At 37.3% G+C, this 24089-nt stretch overlaps 2 protein-coding genes across 5 annotated transcripts in view; both read left to right on the top strand.

Annotated features, from left to right (window-relative positions):
* Window positions 1–24089, top strand: part of TECRL (trans-2,3-enoyl-CoA reductase like) — a 69623-nt gene that overhangs the window by 7106 nt on the left and 38428 nt on the right. For all 4 annotated transcript variants that reach the window (XR_015696405.1, XR_015696404.1, XM_087713218.1 and 1 more), the window contains exons 4-6: window positions 19–122; window positions 7442–7557; window positions 7805–7910. Coding sequence is in view for 2 of the 4 variants with exons in the window: in XM_087713218.1 (XP_087569344.1) it covers window positions 19–122; window positions 7442–7557; window positions 7805–7910 (326 nt within the window). In the remaining 2 variants the exon portion in view is untranslated. The remainder of the gene's footprint in view (window positions 1–18; window positions 123–7441; window positions 7558–7804; window positions 7911–24089) is intronic.
* LOC148045940 (uncharacterized) lies at window positions 14816–16995 on the top strand. The gene is given in 3 exon segments (XM_087712169.1): window positions 14816–15497; window positions 15500–15521; window positions 16263–16995. Coding segments are annotated over 3 exon segments (1437 nt in total).

The raw sequence follows: 24089 nt of genomic DNA, 5'->3' as shown, positions 1-24089 counted from the left end.
TCTTGCTTTTTTTAACAGATGGGCCATATTTAAGAGATTCTGCTAATGTAAAGAGTCTTGCAGCATCTTCTATTATTACACTGTATTTCACAGACATGGGACAGCAAGTTAGCTGGATAACAGTAAGTATAACTTTTGTAGAAGTACAACTATATATATCCACAGCCATATAATTCAATGCTAAAACAGTTCATAGCTGTTTGATTCTTCTATTGTTGTTTTCCTTTTGTTCAGTAATGTCTGATTCAGTCTGAGACAGTCTGAACATGGCGCTATTGCTTTTTTGCAAGGTTCTCTCCCCCTTCCTCCCCCAAGAAATGGCTTGCCATTGTCTCCTTCCAAGAGCTAAAGTCACCAAGTTGACTTTGAGCCTAAGGCTCAAAGAACAGTAGAGTAGAGTAGATAGAGTAGAGTAGAGTAGAGTAGAGTAGAGTAGAGTAGAGTAGAGTAGAGTAGAGTAGAGTAGAGTAGAGTAGAGTATAGCAGAGTACAGCAGAGTACAGCAGAGCAGAACAGAATTTAACTGATTGTTTAATTTTACTTAGACTTTTACTTAGACAAACAATTTATTTACTTGCTTCTTTGGTTATACACTTATATACTTCCTACTTTGGTTATATGCCTACTCAATCCAGTTCTTAGTTTAGACCCTAAATCCAAGGAATATGGAAAAAACAATGTCCTTAGAAAACTAATTGAGGGGCAGATTCTCCTTAAGTAGTATCATTATTTAAGCTTAAATAGTCTCCCTACTGTTAAGTATATCTTCTTCTGGAGACTAGAGTTGAGTTGCAGAAGTTAGCAAGGAATGTGCCGCTGAATAGTCACGCTATCAATCACAGCCACCGAAGTTAAAACAAGGATAACTTTACTTGCGTTAACAAAAATAAAGTAGGATAAACATTCTCCAAAACAAGCGATAAGTAGTCCTGAATTATATACACAGTCTATGATACAACACGTTGGTTTACAGATGCTCAACTCACGATTCACCATGTAGACAGGTAACTAACATACAGAGTAGCCACCATCCAATATACAGTATTCAACTCCAATAACAAGCATGGAGAACATACAGGAACAACCAGGAACAAACAGTAGTAGTTCCCAGGGGCAATGGGAGGCAATGGAGCACAGGTTCGATTCCCAAAACTTGGGTATGGCTAGCTGATGAGAGCTAAATAGCTTGAAATAGATCTATACTAGTCTCCCTTTATTTATTTATCAGCATAAATATAACAAATGTAACAAAAAAGACAACAGTAAAAAATATTGGGTTTCTGTCTGGATGGTCTCTTGTGACGAGCCTAATGACAGAGAGTGGAAGTGTGACCTTCCTCCCATACTTGGGCATACCAGGGGTTGTGACTTTAAGTATATACCTCCCACCCTGGCTGGCTGATAAAGGAGTCGTTCTCTGTAGCTCAAATGGTTAACTCCCAGCCTGGGAGGCAATGGAGCACAGGTTCGATTCCCAAAACTTGGGTATGGCTAGCTGATGAGAGCTAAATAGCTTGAAATAGATCTATACTAGTCTCCCTTTATTTATCAGCATAAATATAACATATATATATATATATATATATATATATATATATATATATATATATATATATATATATATATATATATATATATATATATATATATATATATATATATATATATATATATATATATATAATTATATAATTATATAAATAATTTATATATATATATATATATATATATATATATATATATATATATATATATATATATATATATATATATTTAAAGGCTAGCTGATGAGAGCTAAATAGCTTGAAATAGATCTATACTAGTCTCCCTTTATTTATTTATCAGCATAAATTATATATATATATATATATATATATATATATATATATATATATATATATATATATATATATATATATATATATATATATATATATATATATATATATATATATATATATATATATATATATATATATATATATATATGTAAGATTTTTTACAATCCCTGGTAAGCCCCAATTATGGGAGGAAGCTAACTGCTTCCATCATCTGTCTATCGGCTCGTCACAAGAGTCCATCACGACAGAAACCCAATATTTTTACTGTTGCCTTTGTTATATTTGTGTTTTTTTTATTTGTGCTGATAAATAAATAAAGGGAGACTAGTATAGATCTATTTCAAGCTATTTAGCTCTCATCAGCTAGCCACACCCTTACTGGGATTAGCATACAGGTTCTAATCCAAGCTATTGGCTAGCTAATGGCTAGCTATATACATACATACATACATACATACATACATACATACATACATACATACATACATACATACATACATATATATATATATATATATATATATATATATATATATATATTCTTCAATGTCTGTAGAAATTCTCAGTCGTCCAGGTCATAGTTGTCTGAAAAGGCAACTGGATTGTTTTTTCTTTGAGGAAGACATTTTATTTCTTATCCAAGGAGCTTCTCCTTTTGATAAAGCATCTTTGAGACATCTTTTCTTCAATCTCTCAATCTGAAATGTCCTGACCTTTCTTGTGGTTACTGAATACTTTATAACAAAATAATATTTGATGGGCAAATGGTTATATAACTACTAAAGAAACCAGCTTTAAAATAAATGACAAAATATGAATGGAATCAAAGAGAAGAATAATCATCTTATAAATGTGTATATTACATACATATTAATCAAAATAAAAGGCAAAACCCCAAACATGTCGAAGTATTTTCAAAATGCTAAGTTTTGTAAGTTTTGAAAGGTGAACAGATTTTCTTGATAATTCTCAAAAAATCCACAGGTGAGATTAGGCATGGACTTTGATTTCATAAAATAAGAACACAGCATTGTGGTAAACGGCACATACCTGTATGAATAAATGGATTCAAAGTTAGGCTACTGACATGTTAGGTGATACCAAGTGAATATGCAGCTTATTGGAGGATTGAATTAATCTTTTTAATGTCCACGAAAATTATTAATTTGTGAAATTCTATTGGTTTGCCAACGTGTGTGTGAGTGTGTCTATGTATGTGTGTATGCTTGTACGTATGTCTCTGTCTCTCTCTATGTGTGTGTGTGTGTGTGTGTGTGTGTGTGTGTGTGTGTGTGCATCTACATATACATATAGGGGTCTTGGCGTATTCGGGTCTTTTCCCATGTAACCTGAACATGCCAAGACCTATATACCTGTACCCGTGAAAATGTACAAACACACACACACACACACACACACACACACACACACACAGACAGACACACACACACACACACAATCTGTGCTGATAAATAAATAGAGACTAGTATATATCTATTTCAAGCTATTTAGTTCTCATCAGCTAGACATACGCTTACTGGGATTTGAACCTGGGTTGTTTTTTACATGTTAGGCAGTTGTATATATAGTTAATATCTTGAAGTCCTCCCCTTATTTTGAACTTGAATTTTATCTACTCAACCTCTGATATAATATTTATATGTAGATTTTGTTTCATATTTTACTTGCAGACTGATCAGTCCTTTTGTAAGGATGATGGTGGTTTTCTAAATTTGAGATATAAATAATTTCTATATGTATATAATATCATATGACAAGATGAGGAAGACATTCAAAAATAATCCTATTTCTTTACAGAATCATTCCAACTAGGTCACCAGTGGCTTTTATTTTTTATAGGTTATCAAGTTTAAAACCAAATTACCACTAACAATAACCTCATTCTAGATGAAATATCTTTTTTTTAAAAAATGGGATCAATTATAATGACACAAAAGTTGGAATCAAACTTCAGATTTTACCGAATTTTCTTAGGAAGAATGTTTTGAAAACTTAAACATGGAGAGAAAAACAAGACAGTGTAAACATTAAACCAGATGTCACAGCCAAAAGATCTTTTGCTAAGTTTTCAGTAGTTCAGCTTTCAGTAGTTCATTTGTTAAAGAAAGGTGCATTAGGTGTCTAGTTTCACCCAGCATACAAAACTTTCCCCAGTTCTAAAAATACAAAAGGCATTGATCCCCAATTTGTTTTTTACTGCCAACTAAAAATGCTGAGTCATTACCATCACTGTATGATGAATTTGAATGAATCAGCCAACCATTTGAACTTCGTGGTCTGAACTGAATATTAACTCTGGTATTCATGGAATCAAGCGTCACATTCCTGTCCCTCTTCTATCTTTCAGTCATGTATAAATAGATGATATATAGAAGCATACTTAACATTCAGTACATTTTGTATCAACTGGATTTGACCTCTTTTGTGAAAATTCAACCTGCTTCAATACTTTCAACTTAGGAAACCAAGTCAAGAGTATTAAATAATATAGGATGCAGATATTTTTCTTTCTGAAAACATAAAAGCAATAAGTAACTATGACAAGGATCTAAGTGTCCACCATTTTGTTGCAGGAAATTAAGGGCCTCAGATATCGGAATCAAAAGAAGTGACTTTATTGGTACCAGGTTCAGAGCAAATTAAGGCAAGACAGCCATTTGAACATCTGAACAACAACTTATAGAAAAGACAGCCTTTATATATTTTTCAAAAGCAGCAGAACATGAGAATATAACATACTAGTACTGATGGGTTTGTTGTTCCTGTTACTATATATCTTGCTTAACTTGTTCCAGAAAGTTCTTGTGGCTAGCTTGTGAACTGTAGCTGAACTTGTGGTTTTGGCTTTTAACATTTCCTGCTCTGGTACAAGTCTCAAAAGCAGGTCTTTTTTCCTTCTTTCTGTCATGTCTTACTTTTATATCCTGATTCACTTTATGTCCTGCCTCATTCCCCCCCTTTAAGACTCTATTTTTAGCTACAATTGAGTCTTACCTAATATAGTATCTTAAATTATGACATTTGGCATAACATAATCAGTTCAAGTTAGTGATATATAGCATCAATAAGAAAAAGCAATATATATATATATATATATATATATATATATATATATATATATATATGTATGTATGTATGTATGTATGTATGTATGTATGTATGTATGTATATACATACATACATACATACATACATACATACATACATACATACATATATATATATATATATATATATATATATATATACATACATACATACATATATATATAGCGAACAGTGATGTGCAGTGAGGTTTATGGCTGGTGAGGCAAGCGGGCAAAAGCCGCCCTATGTCGGACACAGCGGCAGGGCTTTTGGACACACACACACACACACACAAACACACACACACACACACACAAAGTTACTTACAATAATACAATTACTTACAAATTACATTAATTTTGAATTCCTCCCCCTCCCTCTGACCCATATACCTTTTCCAGCTGTTTCACAGAGGATTTCAACTCTGTTCTTGTCTGCCATGATGAAAATGTAAAAATGTAAAAGGAAAAAGGCAAGAGCTGCTGTTTTGTCTTGGTGGGAAAACATTCTGGTCACCCAGTATAATTCCACACTATGACTAGTATTGCCTCATATAGCCCACACTTGGGCATGTCCGTGAAATCAATAACTAATGAATCCATAGGGTAATATCCCTTGGGCTGACTTCCTGGTGGAAGACTAGGTCCTTGTCTTGGATTAACTTGAGCACATGTATTACATCTCTCAGTTGCATGGGCACATTGTGAGTGAAGGTGATTGATGTACATGATATGCTGAAAGGCTTCTGCTAATGCACTCTTGCCCATGTGAGTTGTTGAATGAGAGTCTTTTACTACTGGCCAGGCTAATTTTTCTGGTACAGAAATTCTTCTATCTGGGAATATATACTATTTTCTCTGCTTATGTCCCTTCAAATCTACAGTTGCCTGGAGTTCCTCTGCTTTAGAATATCTGGGGGACAGTCCCCTTGGCATTTCCAATGCTACATAAGCTGTCATGTCAGGGTAGCTCTGATCATCTCAGGTTGCTGACAGCATTGCTTCTCTGTCAGCTGCTCTTCCCTTTTCTGCTGGATGCAAGCATCCAGCTTGGAAATTGTGCAGATCCCCCATACAGATATGGGATCTGTAATTCCCCCCGGGCAAGCACACTAGTTGCTCTTCATTTCCTCTGCTGTTAAAAGTCCTTTCTCTCTATAAACTGCAGCATGGACATGTAATGTGAGGAATATATATTTAGAATCAATCAAAATATTTATGCTTTCATTCTGTGCCCTTTCTAGTGCTCGTATTAAAGCCCACAACTCTGCCACTTGAGCACTAGTACTCTTTGTTTCTAATACTCCATGAATTGCATGACTAGTAAATATAGTAGTTGCTGCCCAAAAGTCAACTTATTATCTTCCTTGATCAGAAGAGCAGTGACAGCAAGGATTTTAAGGCAATGTGGCCACCCCTTTGCTACTGGATCAAGTTGTTTTGACAGATAAGCTATGGGCTGTCGCCACTTCCCTTTTCTTGAGTCAAGAAAGATTTCTCAAGGTTGGGAAGTCCCTTAACATGAGCTTGAGACAATGCTTACTTTAAAATCTCAAATGCCTGTTTTGTGCATAACAGAGACAGGCTGGAGCAACCTGATTAACAATGGCACATGTTGCTGGTAGAAATGGAGACTGACTGTCCCTGGTGATAATGGCTACATAGGTGGACATCTGGCTACATAGCTATATACTACTTTCTGACATTTGCTTGTGTCTCTCTGATATGGCAGATCTTTTGTGGGACATAACTGTTCCATGGAAGAGCAATTGATATCCTTTTCTCTAAAGCCCAAATTTTTATTCTTAACAACAACTTGTTATATGATTGTAACTCTGCCTCATTGATTCAAACAGAATATTTGAAGTGAATATCAATTTCTATTGATATTATTACAATTGCATTTAAAAAAAACAAAACAGTGTTTTGATTATACCTACTAAGCTCTTGTGTCTGTAAATTCTGACTGGGTGAAATGCTGCATCATAGGACAAATTGTTTTCAACCAAGGAATCTAAATCAACAATTGAATAGAGACCACAACTCCTACACTGCATCTACTAAAAAGTTCTCAGAGGAGAGGGATTTATGTATATACCCATTAGAGAATCTATATTGTATAGAGGCTTTTTGAGATATTTAGGAATTCAAGGTAAATTTATTATCAAAGTCATCAGCTGACTTTGAGGATGACAATAGGTGAATTGCTCCATCAATCCTTGCAATTTAATTTATCCCATAGTGAGCTGTTAATACATTTGTTGGCCTAATGCTTGGGACAAAGCGGACCCTGGCTACAATGAAAGAGCAAATTTAGATTGGCCTACTCTGTAATGTTTCAAGGACTAGAGCAAGGAGGTGTGGTAAGTCATGACCTTTTGGCTTTTGCTGAAAGAACTATAAAACATTTCTTAGGAATATAGTCCTTATTTTACTGTTCTCATTGTATTAACCAATTTTTCTCTGTTCCTTTTTGTTTTTTGTCTTTTTCAGGTTTTTCTAACTGAATATACAGGTCCTCTTCTAATCTATCTGCTGTTTTATTTTCGCTTCTCAACTGTTTACGATGCAAAAGAAAGTGCAAGATGTTTACGGCATCCTGTGGTTCAGTAAGTAAGAGTGCCTGTATTTAAGATTTATTTATATAGACACAAAAATGTGTGCTTGGCACAAATCCACAGAGAGAGAGAGAGAGAGAGACAAAGAGAATAGGCTACTAAGCAAATGGATCATAGCAAGTTGTTTTGATTCTTTGCTATGATAGATTAGATTTGAACTACAATAAATTAGATTTGAGATTACAGTAGCATCCGATTAAAAAAAATGTTTATTTCTTATTCTTGATTGTTTCTGCAGTTTGGCCTGCATCTGTCACTGTTTACATTATATCAGGCTTCTTCTGGAAACTCTCTTTGTGCACAAGATTTCAGAAGGACATACACCACTGAAAAATATGATCAAGGTGATTAACATTCACAAAATATACTGTAGCAATGAATAAGCATTAAAAAGTTATTATTTGTCTGTTGATGCATTTTTGTCCTGCTTTCTAAATTATTCATATGTTGCATTAAATTTTCATCACAACAACCCCTCCAATTTAGACTGAAGGCCTCAATGGTGCAGTGGTTAGAGTGCTGTACTGCATGCCACTTCTGCTGACTATTGGCTGCCTACAATTTGGCAGTTCAGATCCCATCAGGCTCAAGGCTGACTCAGCCTTCCATCCTTCCGAGATGGGTAAAATGAGGACCCAGATTGTTGGAGTAGATTGTTGGGGACTCTGTAAAATCGCTCAGAGAGGGCTGTAAAGCACTATAAAGCAGTATATAAGTCTAAGTGCTATGGCTATTGCTAGACTAAGAGAGAATGATAGGTGGAAGTCACAAATTACCTGAGAACATAAATGCAGGCATTGTACAACAGTTCATTTAATGACCATTCAAAGTTACAATGGCACTGAAAAAAGTGACATGATCATTTTTCACAGTTATAACTTTTCCAGCATCCGCATGATCATGTAATCAAAATTTAGATGTTTGGTAATTGATTGATTGATTGATTGATTGATTGATTGCTTTTATTTATAGGCCGCCCTTTTCCCTGAGGGGACTCAGGGCGGCTTACAACCTATAGGGAGGGGATACACGTAATGACATATACAGACAATACACAATTAAAAATAGAAGCAACATTCATTCATCATTCGGGTGGGACGGATCCCAATCTTTAACCCCAGGCCTGGCGGGATAGCCAGATCTTAAGGGCTGTGCGGAAGGTCTGGAGGGTGGTGAGGGTACGAATCTCCACGGGGAGGTCGTTCCAAAGGGTCGGAGCTACTACTGAAAATTGGTTTATATTTATGATGTTTGCTATATCCCAGGATCATGAGATCCTGTTTCACATCCTTTTGACAAGACATAGGGAAGCCAGATTCATTTAACAACTGGGTTACTAGCTTATCAGCTGCAGTGATTCACTTAACAAATGAGGCAAGAAAGGTTGTAAAATGGACAAAATTCGCTTAACAAATATGTCCCAATAACATAAATCTTGTCCTCAAGTGTGATCATAAGTTGAGGACTACCTCTATTGTGTGTGTTATTTATATACATACATACATACATACATACATACATACATACATACATACATACATATATATATATATATATACACACACACACACACACACACACATACACACATACATACATACATACATACACATAATCATGGATATTTGGACAGACAGGCATATATATATGTATCTCAGCCTGGTGTTTTTGACTTAAAGTGGGGCCAGAGCTGCCATCCTTCTATAAATCTTGGTGGGCATGTGTGGAGTGCTGGCTTCGTTTCACTAAGTGGATTGATTGGGTGTATGGCTGTATCATGATTGGTAGATTGGTGCTGGCTGTGGGTTCATTGTTGTTTTGTGTTGTAATGGCCTGGGTGGTGGGTGGGGCCCGTTTGTTGACTAGGGCTGGTTTCCAGATGTCTGGTAGGCAGGAGGTATCGTCACGTTTATTCATGTTGTGGGGTTGTTTCTCATTTCAATAGCTTCCATAATTATTCTCTTGTTGAAGTGTTCAGTTTTGGAGATTAACCTGGTTCCTTCAAAATTAATTTCATGTCCTGTAGCTTTAAGGTGCTGGAAAAGGGAGGAAGTTTTTTCTTTTTTTCTTATTGCGTTCTTGTGTTCTGCGATGTGTACATTTATTCTCCTATTCATTTGTCCTATGTATGTTGCAGGGCAGATTTTGCATGGTATTTCGTGGACTCTTTGGTTTTCTAGCTGGATTTTGTCTTTGGGGTTTCTTAAGATATTGGCAATACATCACTCATAGAAGAAAGCAACAGAATACATGTTCCTGCTGTCTAGTGCAGTGGCTGTCAGAGAAGAGAGCAACGCGTGCCCGTGGGCTTGTGCAGCAACCGAATCCTCACCTCCTGTTCCTTCTTTGGTTGTTGGTCAAGCCCACGTGGCATGCGCTGCCCTCTTCTCTTTGATAGCCATCTGGTTAAAAAGCTATCCCCACTTAAAAGTACCTGGCAGTGGCATTTTTCCCTGGGGGGCTCCGCAGAACATCCCAAGACCAATGCCAACACATCTGCCCTAGTCCCCCTCGCATTCCTTGTCTTCCCACCCCCACGGATGGGCTCCAGAGTCATTGCCAACTGCGCAGAGCCTCGCTGTGGCTCTACGCCATGGAAAACATAGGCGCATGCACACCCCGCACAATTACAGTCCTGGAGACTCTCAGAGGGAAGCCAGAGTCAGCGGGGCAGCCAGGTCCCTCACCCTCAGAAGGAGGAAGGGCCAGTTGGGAGAGGGGCTTTGGTCCTGCTGCCTCTGGCGGATGGGGCTTTACTGTCCCTCAGTGAAGATTCTGTCCCAGAGCCTTTGTAACAGTGGGAACTTGTTCTCACTCACACAGGCTTGTGCAGAGGCTTCCCTCTGAGAGTCTCAGAGGTTGTAATTGTGTGTGGTGTGCACATGCCTATGTTTTCCATGGTGAGGCTCTGCACAGCCAGCGATGACTCCGGAGCCCATCTGTGGGGGCAGGAAAATGAGGAACATGAGGGGGACCAGGGGGACCTCATCCTTCTGAAGAAGACCAGCCAAAGAGGGCCTGTTCCTCAAGAGGGCAGATGTGGTGGCATTGGTCTTGGGATGTTCTGCGGGGCTCCCCAAGGAAAAACACAGCTGCCAGGTACTTTTAACCATATATTTTGGAGGAAGAGAGGGGAGAGAGACAGAGACAAAGACAGAGAGACAGAGAGAGACAGAGGCAGAAACAGACAGAGACACACACAGAGAGTGAGTGAGAGACAGACAGACAGAGAGAGAGAGAGAGTGACAGAGATGGGTGAGGAGAGAGAGACAGAGAGATACAGAGAAAGAGACATACAGACACACAGAAAGAAAGAAAGAAAGAAAGAAAGAAAGAAAGAAAGAAAGAAAGGGAGAGAAAGAGACAAAAGGAAGGAAGAAAAGAAGGAAAGAAAGAATGAAAGAAAGAAAAAGTGGGAGAGAGAGATGAAAGAAAGAAAGCTAGAAAGAAAGAAAGAAAGAAAGAAAGAAAGAAAGAAAGAAAGAAAGAAAGAAAGAAAGAAAGAAAGAAAGAAAGAAAAAGGGAGGGAGAGACAGAAGGACAGAAGGAAGGAAAAAAGAAAGGAAGGAAGGAAGGGAACTTATGACCGCAATTGAGCCCAAAATTTTAGTTGCTAAGTAAGAGCATTGTTAAATGAGTTTCACCACATTTTCCAAGTTGGCCATGCCCACCCGATCACATGACTTCCGAGCCACTCCACAAAACAAGTCATACCTACAGAATAGGTTCTAAAAATATTTGTAACCTACCACTGCATATGATATAGTTGTCTTTACTGAAACTTGGTGGGGTGAAACACATAATTGGAATATGCTGCTACAAAGATATAAATTGTTCAAAAGAAACAGACCTAACAAAAGAGGAGGTGGAGTTGTGGTATATGTAAGAAATCACCACACCAAATGACATCATTCAATGTGTGGTCCTGAATGGAACTGCATCTACATGAAGGGAAATATGCAATTTGTCTTAAGCCAAATACTTTTTAATATCTTCGTAAATTATTTAGATGAGAGGATAGAAGAGGAATTCATCAAATTTTTATTTGACACTAAACTGGTTGGGATAGCGAACACTCCAGAAGATAGGCTGGTCAAGAAGCATTTCAACAGATTTGAACACTAGCCCCTATCCAGCAGTGGGATTCAAATAATTTAACAATTGGTTCTCTTCCCTAATGATTTCTTCCAACAACCAGTACATCTAACTGCTCAGAAAGTTAAGAACCGGTTCTTCCGAAGTGATGCGAATTGGCTGAATCCCATCACAATCAAGATCACGTGAAGTGTTATTATCACTTTATAATGCCTTGGTAAGACCATATTTGGAATATTACACTATTGACATGAGGTATGAAAGAATAATTTTAAAAAATCATCAGTATATCTGATTAGTCTTCTAAAAATTGTACTTGATTAAGCTGATGCCATCAGATCAGAGGTGGTATTCAACAGGTTCTGACTGGTTCTGGAGAACAGGTAGTGGAAATTTTTGAGTAGTTCAGGGAACTAGTAAATACCACTTCTGACTGGCCCCGCCCCATCTATTCTCTGCCTCCCAAGTCCCAGGAGGAAATGAGGATTTTGCAGTAAGCTTCCCCTGGAGTGGGGTGGGAATGGAGATTTTACAGGATCCTTCCCCTGTCACATCCACCAAGCCATGCCCACCAAGCAGAGATGGGTTGCTAATTTTTTTAATACCAGTTTGGGTGTGTTCCTTTGCATGCTTGTGCATGTATGCAACACTTCTGCAGAAGCATCCAGGCAGATGGATGAAGCCTCTCGCCACCGTTACTACTGGTTCACCCATATCCAGGCTGAACCGGCAGCAACCCACGTCTGCCACCAAGCCATGCCCACAGAACTGCTAGTAAAAAAATTGCACCCCACCACTGCATCAGATATATAATATTTGTATTTCAGTTTTAGAATGTCCTTTAAAACTTTGGGAAACTTAGAAGGCTGAGGAGGGAAAACCACTGGCAACTGCTAAGAGCAATTTTTTTTCCTGTGAGTAACCTATCTTGCTCAGTAATGGCTATATGTTGGAATACATGATGAAAAATCATAGTTCTTTCTATTTGCTAAATATCATTATTATTAATTGAAAAAATCCTTTCTAAAAGCATTTTCCTATCAATAATTTCTGGCAGATTATATATAATTTCTACTTTCCCAAAGAAGGTGTTGGAGACAGTTTTGGTAAAGATAAAATATTCCTTTTCCTTTTCATCACCTCAATATGAGCACTTTTGTCCTACTTAAAAAGAGTGGGTGATGAAGTGATAAGAGTGTGATGATGTAAGATATAAGAATGTAGGCCAAATGAACTGGATGGCTAAAATACTTATCCAGGAGAAGACTCCTTAATGTTCTTTAAAATATTTTAATTCTACTCCTATGCATTGTTTATTCCCTAATTGTTCTTCCTGAGATCCTCTGTATTTTACTTCACTATATTATAGTGACTTTTATTTCAGACTTGGAAACAATAGAAAGACAGAGAAGAAGAAAAAAGTTTGCAAGAGCAATCTTCCTAATATTTATTTGACTTATGCACAGTAAACTGACTCAACCAACTGCAATTGCAGCTGTGCAACTTTAATAAGGGGGGGGGGGGCGACTTTTGCCTCAATCATATCAAATCAACATATTAGAGCCTTTTCAACTACCCTTCTATTATTGTGTTAATATTTTGTCACAAAAATAGATTTTTATATTCAAATTTCAAACATGTCAAACACCAAATTCATTCTATTATTTCATCATAATCATTTTAGCCATAATCTATCTACTGCAGGATGAAGGCTTCTTCTGCATGTTTCCAACCTATACTATACTGTACCATGCCATACCATATCATACCATACCATACCATACCAATAATAATAATAATAATAATAATAATAATAATAATAATAATAATAATACTCCGCCATTGCCGGTCCCAAGCCCAGATGAGAAAGGAGGAGGGTTGGGGTCAGGTTGGCAACCTGGCCACATTAAAAAAACCTGCCAACCCATACAATATGGTGAAAGAAACGAATAAAAATTTTATACCGCATTGGTCATCGTGCGGGCTAACAAGGGCCACGGCAGATGTTGGGGTCCCTGAACATCCGTTGACAAGTGGGCTACAAGTGGACCAGCCAACAAAACGACAAAAATATAGTGCAGATGAAAACCGTGCCATAATGGCCTGTTACTACAACTCAGAGCCAGAAAAAAGAGGTTATTTAAAGCGAATGTATGAATTAGGGAAACAACAATATCCAGATTCAAATGTTAGTGAACAACGACTAGCAGATCAAAGGTGATTTATTATACAGAATAAAGTGTTTAGTGAAGTTCAACTTCAGGAAATTCAGGCAAATTGCAAAACCAAAAAAACAATATCACAAGCAGAAATAACTGATATTCAAGAGACAACTAAAGACAGTAGAATTATAGTAGAACTCCCAGAAGAAGCTCTTGGGGAAGAAATAACACCACCACCACCAGAACCAGTTATCACTGAACCAACTGATGAACTAACTCAAAAACAAAAAGAATTGAAGGATAAGATCATGGAGCATTTTCTGCTTAATGAGGAAAGGCAACGTTTACCATCACTAAGAACTGTGCCGAAGAAAATTTTGGCCCCTATCATGAAAATGGTTAATGCAGTGTTTTCAACAATTGAACCGGGATCCATCTTGGAAACAAACCAGTTAATGTACAGCGCAGCTGTAATAGTCACTAATGAACTAGGCATTAAAATTAAAGTACCTAGTCATACAACAGAAAAAGCATCAAAGCCAAAGTGGAAAATCCGTTTAGAACAAAAAATAAAAAAATTAAGGGCAGATGCTAGTAACTTAAAGAACATGCATGAGCAACAGCTTAAAAACAACAAAATCATAGATTGGCTAATCAGGAGATATAGATTGGATACAAGAAACATCAATGAAGCTGTAGAGATTGTAAAACAGCAGATAACAGCAACAGCTAGAAAAATTGAAAGATATGAGGCACGAATCATCCAATATAAACAAAATCAGCAATTTCGATCAGACCAACGGCGTTTTTATCAAAGTCTTAATGTAAATGGTGACACCAAAAGTGAAAAACCAGAAAAACAGGCCACAGTTGAATTCTGGAAAGAATTGTGGGAAAATGCAAAGGACTACAACAAGGAAGCAAAGTGGATACATGACTTTGAGAAAAGCATTGGCAACAAACAAATGCAAGTATTAGAAATAACAACTGAGATGGTCAAAAATCGAGTTAAAAAGGTAAAGAATTGGACATCACCTGGAAAGGACCAATTACATGGTTTCTGGCTCAAATATCTGACCAGTTTACATGCAATATTGGCCAGGCAACTGAATGAAATTTTACAAAAGGGCCAAATTGATGAATGGTTGACAACTGGAAAAACATACTTGATTCAGAAAGATCCAACTAAAGGAACAACACCTGAAAACTATAGACCAATAACATGCTTGCCAACAACCTTCAAATTACTCACAGGCATTATTGCAGATAACATGATGGATTATTTGGAAACAAACAACATCTTGCCAGTAGAGCAAAAAGGCAACAAAAGAAGGAGCAGGGGCACAAAAGATCAGCTTCTAATTGATAAAATGATATTAGAAAATTGTAAGAACAGAAAAACGAACTTGAATATGGTCTGGATTGATTACAAAAAGGCATTTGACTCACTGCCACATAGTTGGATCATAAAATGCTTAGAAACAACTGGCATTAGCAAAAATATTACATCCTTTACTGAAAAGGCAATGAAACAATGGAGAACTGAGTTGGCAGTAGGGAATGAGAGCTACAGAATGGTTAACATCAAGCGAGGAATTTTCCAGGGTGATTCACTTTCACCTCTTCTCTTCATCATCGCAATGATCCCACTATCAGTAATCTTAAAAAAAATGAATTAGGCTACCAAACAGCCAAAAAAGCTGAAAAAATTTCGCATTTACTATATATGGATGATTTGAAACTCTATGGAAAGTCAGAAATAGAAATCCAATCATTGACAAATACAGTCCGAGTATTCAGCACCGATATTTCAATGCAGTTTGGCATGGAAAAATGTGCCACTGTATCCATAAAAAGGGGCAAAATCACTGCATCTGAGGGAATTGAAATGCCCAATGGCCAACTAATTAAATGCAAAGAAAATGAAGCCTACAAATACTTAGGCATTCTGCAGTTGGATAACATCAAGCATGGAGAAGTAAAAACTATTGTCAGACGAGAGTACACCAACAGAGTTAGGAAAATTTTGAAATCTAAATTGAATGGTGGAAATACAATCAAGGCCATAAATACCTGGGCAATACCAGTTATAAGATACACAGCTGGCATAGTTAACTGGACACAAACTGATTTGGACCTTTTGGACCGAAAAACCAGAAAACTAATGACAATGCACTACAGTTTACATCCACGTGGTGATACTGATAGACTATATCTGCCCCGAAAATCAGGTGGCAGAGGATTATTACAAGTGAAGCAAACAGTTGAAGAAGAAAAACATGCACTGGCTGATTATTTAAAAGAAAGTCAAGAACATCTATTAATCGAAGTAAAGAACAAAAATCTACTGAAGGCCCAACAGACGAAACAAGAATACAGAAAAGATGTGATAAAATCAAGAATGGACAGTTGGCAGAAGAAAGCACTGCATGGCCAATTTCTGGAAAAAATAAAAGACAAAGTGGACAGTGAACAAACTTGGTTATGGTTAACAACAGGTACATTAAAGAAAGAAACAGAGTCACTAATCCTGGCTGCGCAAGAACAAGCTATCCGCACAAATGCCATTAAGGCCAAAATCGAAAAATCCTCTGATGATGCCAAATGCAGACTTTGCAAAGAAGCTGACGAAACTGTTGATCACATACTCAGCTGCTGTAAAAAAATCGCTCAGACTGATTATAAATTGCGGCACAATTCAGTAGCACAAATGATCCATTGGAATTTGTGCAAAAATTATAATATTAAAACAGCAACAAACTGGTGGGAACATCAGCCTGAAAAAGTCACAGAAAATCAGATGGTCAAGATCTTGTGGGATTTCCGTATACAAACCGACAAAATACTGGCGCATAATACACCAGACATCACACTGGTTGAGAAAAATAAGGTCACAATCATAGACATCGCAATACCAGGTGATAGCAGGGTCGCCGAGAAGGAACATGAAAAAATCGCAAGATACCAGGACTTAAAAATCGAAATTCAACGACTATGGCACAAACCAGCAGTGGTAATTCCAGTGGTAATTGGCACACTGGGTGCTATTCCAAAAGCACTGGAATTACATTTAAAACAGTTAAATATTGACAAAATCACCATCAGTCAAATGCAAAAAGCCGCACTGCTTGGATCTGCACGCATATTACGAAAATACGTTACGACGTCCTAGGCCCCTGGGTGGGGCCCGACTAGTAACCAATGCCAAATCCAGTGAAACAACTGGCCGCTGTGATACAATTGTACAATAATAATAATAATAATAATAATTGTTAGGTAAGGTTCCCGTTGGGAGAGAGAGTGCGTTCAGAGAAGCATTGTGAGAGTAGTGTTGGAGAACAACCAAACCAGCATAAAGAGACACTGCAGTTTAAATAGGCTTTTACTTTCATGGAAATAGAGGTATCAGAGTCCATCAAACAGTCCAAGTCATACACAGTTTCAGTTATCAACGTCTTTCAGTTAAGGGATAATCCAAATAACATAGTCCATAATCATACAAATAGTCCGGTACACAAAGTTTGCTAGCAGTTACAAAACTTACAATAGCTCAGGCTGATCACTATATGGCACTCCTCACAGCCAGCTTCCAAACACTCAGATCAGATCAGCGTCTAACAGTGATTCTGGCTCCATCTTATGGCCGATTGAGGAAACAGCAGCCAATCACATTTACAGCATGATTTAAAGAAACAGGTATAGCATTGTTACATGATTTAGATATTGCCAACCCAACCATTAGATTATATTCCTAACATTTATTATTATTATAAATCACAGCCTTTGGAGCTTGTTAGTAGCTCAGTAGCTCGAGTCCTAACCAAGGACCTAGGAACTGTTAAGGTAACGTCAGAGGATATAAGTTGTTCCAAGTAGGGTGGTTTTTTTTGTAGAATCAGAATGTTCAAATCCAGTAAATTTAGAATTTCCAAATAGCCATGTAGCCCTTTATGTATTGCTCCAAGGGCTCCAATTACAATTAGGACAACCCACAATTTTTTCCCCACAGTCGCTCAATATTATTATAATTATTATAATTATTATTCTTATATACTTTATTCATTAAATATAAAACTCAGTCAACTGAACATTCAAAAATGCATCACAAATACTGCTGATTGGTGATAATGGTTGATATGGTTGCTACCAGCATCCTAGGTATCAACCAAGTATCTTCTTAAAATATATGATGTTCCAAGCAGTGCAGTTTTTTGCAGTTCTGCTGGTGTAATTGCAGGAAGCTGCAATTTCATGATGTGCTTTGTAAATTTTTTGGACATGGTACCAAGTGCCCTGATGATAATGAGTATTACTATTACATGTTTCATTCATAACCATGTAATTTCAAGGGCCAGGTCATGATACTTCGTGATTTTTTCCAGTTCTTTTTCTTCAACCCTGGCATCTCCTAGTATAGAAAATCAATAAACTGTACTCTTCAGCCCCTGACAACTGTGATATCTGTGTTCCAAATGATGATCTGTCTGTATTCGAAAGTCCCACAAGATCTTCACGTCTCATTTTCGATAACTTTTTCCACTTTATGTTCCCATGACTTTTCAGATACATGTAGGGCATATTTTTTACATAATGACCAGAGGACTAATTTAGCAACTCGATCATGTCTAGCTTTGTAATCAGTTTATGTGATTTTGCTGCATTCACATATTAAATGTGAAACAGTTTCAACTTTGTTGTTGCAAAGTTGGCAGTTTGGATCGTCGGTGGATTTTTATATTTTTGCTTTCATGGCATTAGTGTGTAGTGCTTGTTCTTGAGCAGCGAGTATTAAACCTTCCATTTCTTTCTTAATGGTTCCCATCTTAAGCCATGTCCATGTCAAGTTGTCATCACATTTTCCTTTAATGTTTTTTCAAGTGATGTCCATGCAAAGCTTTGGTTTTCCATTTATTTAATCTGTCATCCAGTTGTTTTTCCTTATATTCTGCCTTTGTTTCTATTGTTTTTATACTGTTCTCAGTTTTCACAGCCTGTAGCAATTTTTCTGTACTTTGGTTCACATAATCATTCAAAATTCATTTTTCTTCTTCTACAGTTTGATACATTTGCAATAGCCCCCTATCCCCTATTTTCCATGGCAGGTACAATCTGTTGATGATACTTCATGGGGGGAAAAGAGGCCTACCATCCTGTTTGGTGGTAGGAAGGCAGGATCAGGAAAGGGGGGAGAGGCCAACCTTCCTGTTTGGTGGTAGGAAGGCAGGAGTAGTTTTTATGTGGTTAATCTTTGGTGAGATTCACAGCCTTTGGGGCTGGTTGGTAGTTAACAGCTCGAGTCCTAACCAAGGACCTAGGAACTGTTAAGGTACGTCGAAGGATATAAACTGTTCCAAGTAGGGTGGTTTTTTATAGAATCAGAATGTTCAAGTCTGATAAATTTAAAATTTCCAAATAGCGAGGTAGCCCTTTAGGTATTGCTCCAATGGCTCCAATTAAAATCAGGACAACACACGATTTCTTTTTCCACAGTTGCACAACTTCAATTTGCAAGTCCTGGTACTTTGTGATTTTTTCTTGCTGTTTATCTTCAATTCGTGATCTCCAGCTATTGCAATGTCAATGAACCATACTTTTTTTCAACTATTGTTATGTCAGGTGTGTTGTTGACCAAGTGCTTGTCAGTCTGAATTCTGAAGTCCCACAAGATCTTGACTTTCTCATTCTCTAAAACCTTCTGAACCTGATGTTCCCAGTGGTTTTTGCTGTACTCAAATCCAAACGTTTGGCACAATTTCCAGTGAATGATCTTAGGAACACGGTCATGGTGTTGTAGGTAGTCAGTTTGTGAAAAATTGTTGCACTCACTGATCAAGTGGTCAACTGTCTCATCTTTCTCATTACAGAGGCAGCATTTTCTGTTGGTGGTAACATGTTAAATTTTTGCCTTCATGCAGTTTGTGGCTAAGGCTTGTTCTTGAGCTGCCAAAATAAAGCCTTCTGTTTCTTTTTCAGTGCTCTTGATCTTAACCAGTTCTAAGTTAGCTTTGGGTAAGCTTTGCCTTCAATATTTTTCAAGTATTGGCTATGCATAGCTTTGTTTTTCCAATTTTCAGCTCGCTTCTCAATTACTTCTTTCTTATATTCAGCTTTTGACTTAGTTGTCTTTAAAAGGCCTCCTTTATTTACATCCTTAATCATTGGTTCTTCACTTTTCTGGATGTAATCATTCAAGCTGTGTCTTTCTTCTTCCACAGTCTGTTTTACTTGTAGGAGTCCTCAACTACCTCTGCTCTTGGTAGATATAATTGGTCAACATCAAAGCATGATTCATTGCATTAGCTTCCTTGTTTTTCTGTCCAAATTGTCCAACTCCATCTGGGTCCAGTCAATTATTCCTGCAGAGTATCGAATCACAGGTATAGGCCAGGTATTTATGGCTTTTATGATGTTTCCTCCATTCAATTTGGACTTTAATATCTTGCAAATTCATCAAATGTACTTGGCTGAAATTAATTCCTTGACTTTATTATGCATTAAGTCAGAGGCCTCTAAAATCCCCAAGTACTTGTAGCGTTCTTCGGGTTTTACTACCTTTATCATTTCTTCATTCTCAAGTTCTATTCCATCATCCTCTATGACCTTGCCTGCTTTGGCTGCCATTGTTGCACATTTGTCAATTCCAAACTGCATACCAATGTCTTGGCTAAATTCTTTTGTGCTTTCAATTAATAAATTCAGTTCAGCTTTTGTTTTACCAAACAGCTTCAAATCATCCATGTACACCAAGTGCGAAATTTTCAGTCCTTTCTTTGCAAGTTCATATTCACAGTTCATCTTCTTCAAAATGATTGTCAATGGTAGCATTGATAGTATAAAAAGTAGGGGTGAAAGGGAGTCACCCTGGAAAATGTCTCATTTAATTTCAACTTCACCCAGTATTTCTTCATTAGCTATAAGCTTCATTTTCCAGAGGTTCATTGAAGTTTCCATGATTTTTTGTATGTTGCTGCAAAGATTTTCAGGCATTTCTTGATCCAGCTATGGGGAACTGAATCAAATGCTTTCTTATAGTCTATCCAAGCCATGAACAGGTTGGTTTGTCTTTTCTTTGAATTTTTTAGGATTAGTTGTCAATTAGCAGTTGGTCCTTTGTTCCTCTTGAATTTTTGCAGCATCCTTTCTGTTCTACAGGAAGCAAGTTATTGCTTTCCAAGTATCCATAAATTTGGTTTGCAATGATACTAGTAAGGAGCTTGTATGTTGTTGGCAATCAGGTGATTAGCCTATAGTTTCCAGGATCCATTTCTTTTTCTTTATCTTTTTGGATCAAAAATGACCTTCCAGTTGTCATCCATTCATCATTTTCAGGTGTTTTTAAGATCTGGTTCATTTGGGGTGTCAATCTTTTGTGCACACTTGTAAATGCCTTTAACCAAAAACCATGTAACTCATCTGGTCCAGGTGCACTCCAGTTCTTCACTTTTTTGACTATCTTTGCACCATTTCTTTTGTTATTTTCACATCTTCCATTTTATGCACTTTAATAGAATCCTCAATCTGTTTGATCCATTTTGCATTTCTGTTGTGCTTCTTGTTGTTTTCCCACAAATTCTTCCAGAATTTCAGAGCAATTAATAGATGTTCTTTATTTACTTTCTTTTAAATAATCAGCCAGTGCATGTTTTTCTTCTTCAACTATTTGCTTCACTTGTAATAATCCTCTGCCACCTGATTTTCGGGGCAGATATAGTCTATCAGTATCACCACGTGGATGTAAACTGTAATGCATTGTCATTAGTTTCCTGGTTTTTCGGTCCAAAATGTCCTAATCAGCTTGTGTCCAGTTAACTATACCAGCTGTGTATCTTATAACTGGTGATGTCCAATTCTTTACCTTTTTTACTCAATTTTTGACCATCTCAGTTGTTATTTCTAATACTTGCATTTGTTTGTTGCCAATGCTTTTCTCAAAGTCATGTATCCACTTTGCTTCCTTGTTGTAGTCCTTTGCATTTTCCCACAATTCTTTCCAGAATTCAATTGTTGCCTGCTTTTCTGGTTTTTCACTTTTGGTGTCACCATTCACATTAAGACTTTGATAAAAATGCCGTTGGTCTGATCGAAATTGCTGATTTTGTTTATATTGGATGATTCGTGCCTCATATCTTTCAATTTTTCTAGCTGTTGCTGTTATCTGCTGTTTTACAATCTCTACAGCTTCATTGATGTTTCTTGTATCCAATCTATATCTTCTGATTAGCTGATCTATGATTTTGTTGTTTTTAAGCCGTTGCTCATGCATGTTCTTTAAGTTACTAGCATCTGCCCTTAATTTTTTGACTTTTTGTTCTAATTGGATTTTCCACTTTGGCTTTGATGCTTTTTCTGTTGTGTGACTAGGTACTTTGATTTTAATTCCTAGTTCATTAGTGACTATTGCAGCTGCGCTGTACATTAACTGGTTCGTTTCCAAGATGGATCTGATTCAATTGTTGAAAACACTGCATTAACCATTTTCATGGTAGGGGCCAAACTTTTCTTAGGCACAGTTTTTAGTGATGGTAAACGTTCTCTTTCCTCATTAAGCAGAAAATGCTCCATGATTTTGTCCTTCAATTCTTTTTGTTTTTGAGTTAGTTCATCAGTTGGTTCAGTGATAACTGGTTCTGGTGGTGGTGGTGTTATTTCCTCCCCAAGAGCTTCTTCTGGGAGTTCTACTATAATGTCTTTAGTTGTGTCTTGAATATCAGTTATTTCCGCTTGTGATATTGTTTTTTTGGTTTTGCAATTTGCCTGAATTTCCTCAAGTTCAACTTCACTAAACACTTTATTCCGTATAATAAATCGCCTTTGATCTGTTAATCGTTGTTCACTAACATTTGAATCTGGATATTGTTGTTTCCATAATTCATGCAGTCGAACAACGTGCCTCATCTAGTCTGGTGTTTTATGATCACTCGAGCAAAGTTAAGCAAGGGTTAAGAGCCGAAAAATTCCTGTCGTAGATGACGCATGTCATTCTCTTGCCTCCTCCTGTAGAGGGTGCTTTTTAGAGGCTTTTTAAAAGAGTTAAGCACTAAGCAGAGTCATCCATGGTGACTCTGGCAGCAACTAGCTCAGCCTGACCTCAGCTCTTGCCTTTCTCTTTTTACGTTTTTTTCTTTTCATGACGGCAGGCAAGAGCAGAGTTGAAATCCTCTCTGAAACAGCTGGAAAAGGTACATGTGGGTCGGAGAGAGGGGGAGAAATTCAAACTTCATCCTCCTGGTGCAACTGTGTGTGTGTATGTGTGTTTGAGAGAGGGGGGAGGGAACATATTGAGACAGTTCTTTGGCCTATGCACTATGTAACACTCTAATACTATGCCTTTGGGTCTTCTGAAATTTTAATTATCCAATCATAAGCAAAAACAATGTTTTCAGTAGAATGAATTTCCACTTCTACTTATACCTGCCAGCCAAAATGCTGCTAGTGGTATTGCTAACATGGGCTGAGGAGGAAAACCTAAATTTTCTGAATCCTGAATGCCTTCCCAACTCTGTGTGTGTGTGTGTGTGTGTGTGTGTGTGTGTGTGTGTGTGTGTGTTTGAGAGAGGGGGGAGGGAGGGAGAGAAGGAAGGAGGAGGAGAAGGGAGAAGAAAAAGAAAGAAGGAAACTTATTTAGCAAAGGAGAAAAACAAATGCTGTCACTTTAAATCAGAACTGAGCATGCCTGGCTGTGGAATTCTGGGAGTTGAAGTCCACAAGTCTAAAAAAATTGCTGCCTCACCAGCCATAAACCTCACTGCAAGTCACCGACTAAGGGCATACTCATATCCCCTCATTAAAAGCATTTCCCTGGAGAAACCAAGATACAGGCGTTTTTGTGAGATGGTCCTCAACTATATTGATTTGAAATTGTCTTCTATAAGGAGAGAATCCTGTAAAGAAAAGGAGTAGTTTTAACCAATGTACAAAAATGTAAATCTATGCACCTGGTAATCCCTCCTTAGTACTGCATTTGAGATGCAGTGCACTACCTGAAATTCGGCTCTTAGGAATTTTGACTGCAACCTTTCCAGAAGGATAAAAGAGAAGTAAAGTCCCAACTGAGCACCAAAGAGTAATTGTGCACTAACCTTAGCTGAATATATCTTCAATGCTGCTGGAATATGTCCCCCACTGGAAAAATAAAAAGATGCAATTGCTACCTCTGTTGGGAGGGCATTTTGGATGACATAGTATTGATGTGCACTGCATTTAGTGCAGGAGGCAATAACAGTGTATTAAATGTAATGTCTCCTTTGGAGGAATATGAGACATCAT

Source organism: Thamnophis sirtalis, unplaced genomic scaffold (assembly GCF_051295495.1).
Source record: "Thamnophis sirtalis isolate CommonGarterSnake01/CBP01778 unplaced genomic scaffold, rThaSir2_p1.2 scaffold_4, whole genome shotgun sequence".
Taxonomy (NCBI): Eukaryota; Metazoa; Chordata; class Lepidosauria; order Squamata; family Natricidae; genus Thamnophis; species Thamnophis sirtalis.
Note: the sequence above shows the minus strand (reverse complement) of the source record. Positions and strands in the feature narration are given on the sequence as shown.